The sequence below is a fragment of the Entelurus aequoreus genome, linkage group LG02 (genome assembly GCF_033978785.1).
Source record: "Entelurus aequoreus isolate RoL-2023_Sb linkage group LG02, RoL_Eaeq_v1.1, whole genome shotgun sequence".
In the NCBI taxonomy this organism is placed as follows: domain Eukaryota; kingdom Metazoa; phylum Chordata; class Actinopteri; order Syngnathiformes; family Syngnathidae; genus Entelurus; species Entelurus aequoreus.
The window spans coordinates 39269468-39274001 of record NC_084732.1 but is presented as its reverse complement, the minus strand read 5'-3'; the positions used below and the strand labels follow the sequence as shown (position 1 = coordinate 39274001).

Here is a 4534-nt window from a genome sequence, read left to right as displayed (position 1 = left end):
TACGTTAAAAAGTTGTAACTTGACAGTACAAAATGTTGTAATATCACAACAAAAAGGAATAAAGTCGTAATTTTACCATGATATAATTGTAATACTAATTTACAGAAGTTGGAATTTGACAAAACTAAAGTGGTAACATCGCAACGACAAAGTCGTAATTTGTCGGGATTAAAGTCGTAATTTGACGAAAACAAAGGTGTGACATCATGACAGAAAAGTTGTAACTTGACTGTGTCGAAATACCAAAATAACATTTTTGTAAAACTTGCCAAGAATGAAATCTCCTAGTTATACTTAAAGTAAGTTGTCATGTTATAATACACAAGTTGTGATATTAGCACGGAAAATGTAATTTGTAAATACAAAAGTGTCTATCTGTGTTGGCCCTGTGATGAGGTGGTGACTTGTCCCGCCTTCCGCCCGAATGCAGCTGAGATAGGCTCCAGCGACCCCCGTTACCCCAAAAGGGACAAGCGGTAGAAAATGGATGGATGGATGGAAAAGTGGTAATCTTACAAAAATGAAGTGTTAATGAAAACTACGATACGACGGAAGAAGATATCATTTGCCAAACGTCACAAGAGAAAAGGCTAAAGACAAGATAGAAAGTAGGATGGAAAAGTTGTCCAAGAAACAACTTGCTAATACAAAAAAGTTGTAATATTACAGAAGTACAGTTGTAATGACCAGTGTCTTCATACACTATCATCATAGTACACGTTCTAAACTATGTATTTGACGAGAATAAGGTCATCAAAAAGTACAGTAGTTGTAACTTGATGTTAAAAAAGTTATTTCACTTGAATAAAAAGTGATTTTATTTTACGAGAAAAGTCATTTGACGAGAAAGAAGAGAAACTAGAAAAGAACAAATCTTTTTCACTTTTATCCTCCATTTTCTCACATGCATTTTGTTTGAGAATACATATTTGAATAATGATTTTATTATCTGCAAGCATGTCAACGATCCATTGAATGCTCATATACTCCTGTTGTCTTCCTCCCATCACATTTATTTACTCGCATCTTACTGGCAAATGTCTTCACTTTCATTTGTTATCCAATGAGACTCACTCTAAGTCACTCATGTATTTCCTCTCTCTCTCTTTGTGTGTGTGTGTGTGTGTGTGTGTTTGTGTGTGCGTAGGACTCATCTCTCCTGGAGTGTCTGTCCCAGTGCAAGTCCCAGGGGGCGAGCCTGACATGTCTCAGTACTGGTCCAGACTACAGTAGGGACAAGAGCTACTTCACCTTGTGAGCACCTCCAACGTGGACCTGTCGTGCTCCTCACACACACACACACACACACACACACACACACACACACACACACACACACACACACACACACACACACACACACACACACACACACACACACACACACACACACACACACACACACACACACACACTCACACACACGGAGAGGACAATGAGGACTTGTGTAGCTGCTGGCACATTCAAACAAGGACGACGACAGGATGGAAAGAAATGGACCTCTGTAAAGTGCCCGCTGTTACATTTTTATGGAACAAAAAAAACACTTTTTTTTTTTTCTTTTTTTTTTTTTACTATTTCCAGTCATTGTTCCCCCCTCTCTGGTGTGTTAGTAAAAAAAAAAAAAAAAAAGAAAAAAAAAAAGCCAATTTTTTTCTATGTGAATACGAACGATAGGACGCATGAAGCTAAGACATTCTGCTGCCATGACTATCTTTGAACGACTCTGCATGGACGCATATCATTTTGAAAGACTCTTCTGAGAAACTATTTATTGTCCTGACAAAGGAGCTCTCTCTCACACACACACACACACACACAGACACACACACACACACACACACACACACACACACACACACACGGATATCAACGCCAACATGCGACGAGGACGACGCGTGGAAGCAACAAGAAGCCTGTAGTCTGTAAATGGTTAGACTGCGTCTTTGCTATGATAATAACAATAATAATAATAATCCCCCCCCACCCCCGTTTTTTTCTTTCTTGTCCAGATGTAAAGTACTTGTCTTCCCTGGAAATCTTCAAGAGAGAGAAAAAAAAAATCTCCAATAAAAGTTGATTTCATTTATACACCCCATGACACCCCCCTCGAGCTCCCCTGGAAGAATACCCTCTAAATGTTCCATGCATCATTTCTTTAGGGTCAGGTACAATTTGTCTTTTAGCTAGAGTTGTATTATAGTGTCCTATGGTCAAAATATTAATAAAAACGTGTGCAACTAGAAATATTTAATTCCTATAATTATGATTAAACATTTGCTTGACAAAAAAGTTTTAAACTTAACGTGTTTGGCAGTTGTTTACACGTACATATCAGATTTAATCATTGTTGATTGTAAAACAGACCAAAGCCTTTGTATTTCATCTAGTACACAATGTTGTTCTTTTCTTTTCCAAACATATTAGTCTTGTCTTTTGTCTTTGCGGCCGACACCTGCAGTTGCTTATTTATAATTGAAGACCATGGGAGGTTTGTTTTTTTTTGTTTTGTTTTTTCTATCATCACCTGTCATGCGCTTTTTGTTTTATTTATGTTGTTTTGTTTGCATATTTGATTTCAGTGTGTATGTAGAACATGGACACATACTGGGTTTACGTCTGGGCAAATGGAGATACACAAAAAAAAAAAAAAAAAAAAAAAAAAAAGCAACAAAACATGTTGACACGCTGTCTCTTAAATTTCAATTTAATTTTATTTAAAATGGAGCTTTCTAAATGTATTTTGTGAAAACTATAAAAAACATTTTGTACAGTAAAATTGTGTCTGAAAAGAAGTTTGTACGTCTGTTCACTGCGGTGTTAAGATGATGATGACCTTTGACCTCAACGTGGAACCCTTCTGCAACCAGCCACGCTCTTTCCTTCCCTCCTTTCATGAACGGGAATGCCGACAAGCGTCAGCGCGACACTTGCAGTGTGCGTCACATAACAAAGCTGTCTTGATGCGGCACAATGAGGAAAAAGGTCAAGCAATCCGCCGTCGCCGATTGCAGCTTTAGCGAGCACGGCTAGCAAAACAATGAGGATGGCAGAGATGGACGGAGCGGGGGAAGGAAGAGTTGTGTGGCACAGTCAATTATTTTGCATCACTTGCTGCCTTGTGTGTGTCTCCTATAGACAACATGGCCAGGTGACAGGAACTTATGTTCAATAGTGCATTGCATTGGTGTTTGTAAGTATTCAGGAGTATCAGGACTACACTGGAAGGGCAAAAAAATTAAAAATACTAACACGACAATAATAAAGTAAAATCCTTTTTTTTTTATATATCGCTCTCATAATTTGACTAGTTGTCATATTGTCACAAAAATAAGTTTTAGTATGAAAAACAAAAAAAGATAATTTGAGCAAAAAACAAACAAACAAAAAAAAAAAACAGAAAAGCCCAGGTACTACAAGAAAAAAAACTAATTTGATGAAAATTAAGAGTAATAATGAGCAAAGAAGTCTACATTTAGTGAAAATCACAATTAAACATTTCAGATAAAGATAAATCTATGAGAAAAATAAATAAATACTAAATTATTTTTTAAAAAAAATAGTCCTGGTTCTATGAAAGTAAATGTAACATTTTCAAAATACTTTTCGAAATACAAAATACTACTCAGTGGCCTAGTGGTTAGAGTGTCCGCCCTGAAATCGGTAGGTTGTGAGTTCAAACCCCGGCCGAGTCACACCAGAGACTATAAAAATGGGACCCATTACCTCCCTGCTTGGCACTCAGCATCAAGGGTTGGAATTAGAGGTTAAATCACCAAAAATGATTCCCCGGCGTGGCACCGCTGCTGCTCACTGCTCCCCTCACCTCCCAGGGAGTGAACAAGGGGATGGGTCAAATGCAGAGGACAAATTTCACCACACCTAGTGTGTGTGTGTGTGACAATCAAAAGTAATTTGTACGAAAAGAAAGACATCATTATTCATGTAAATAAAGATTTTAAAAAATCCAACCAATATTAAAGACAATTATAAAGACGTAACTTTACCAAAAAAAAGTAATATTTTGCTGAAAATAGGTAAAATCAGTAACAATACAAATTTTACAAGAAAAAATTTGGAATGACCAGAAAGTAATGATGCAAATATTTGAGTATATTTCAAGTAAATACGTAACTATTTATATTTTAAAAAAAAAGTCATATTTCATTAGAGTGAAAATGTAAACTTTCCAAATGTAAAATTATAAGACAAATGTCTTCTGTTTTTTGTAAATGTGATTGAATGAAGACAACATTTTAGCAGAAAAAAAAGCTTCCACATTTTCAAGAATCGAACACAAATATTAATGCATTTGATACGACAAATACGACAAAAAATAATATATATTTTGTATAGTTTAGCCCAGGGGTGCCCACACTTTTTCAGCAGACAAGCTACTTTACAAATGACCAAGTCGATGTAATCTATCAGCTAATATCTCGTGTGGTACAAAGTGCTTGGATTCGAGTGTCCTTGGTTAGAGTCAGAGCGCTGTTTATTCTCTTTGTTGAGACTGCCATTACATTCCTAAGAT

The 4534-nt window shown here is 36.4% G+C and overlaps 1 protein-coding gene across 5 annotated transcripts in view; it reads left to right on the top strand.

Annotated features, from left to right (window-relative positions):
• Positions 1-2247, top strand: part of pax6b (paired box 6b) — a 28420-nt gene extending 26173 nt beyond the window's left edge. For all 5 annotated transcript variants that reach the window (XM_062026475.1, XM_062026445.1, XM_062026455.1 and 2 more), the window contains one exon: positions 1148-2247. In XM_062026475.1, the coding sequence (XP_061882459.1) occupies positions 1148-1233 (86 nt within the window). In that variant the 3' untranslated portion in view covers positions 1234-2247. The remainder of the gene's footprint in view (positions 1-1147) is intronic.
• The last annotated feature ends 2287 nt before the right edge of the window (positions 2248-4534 follow it).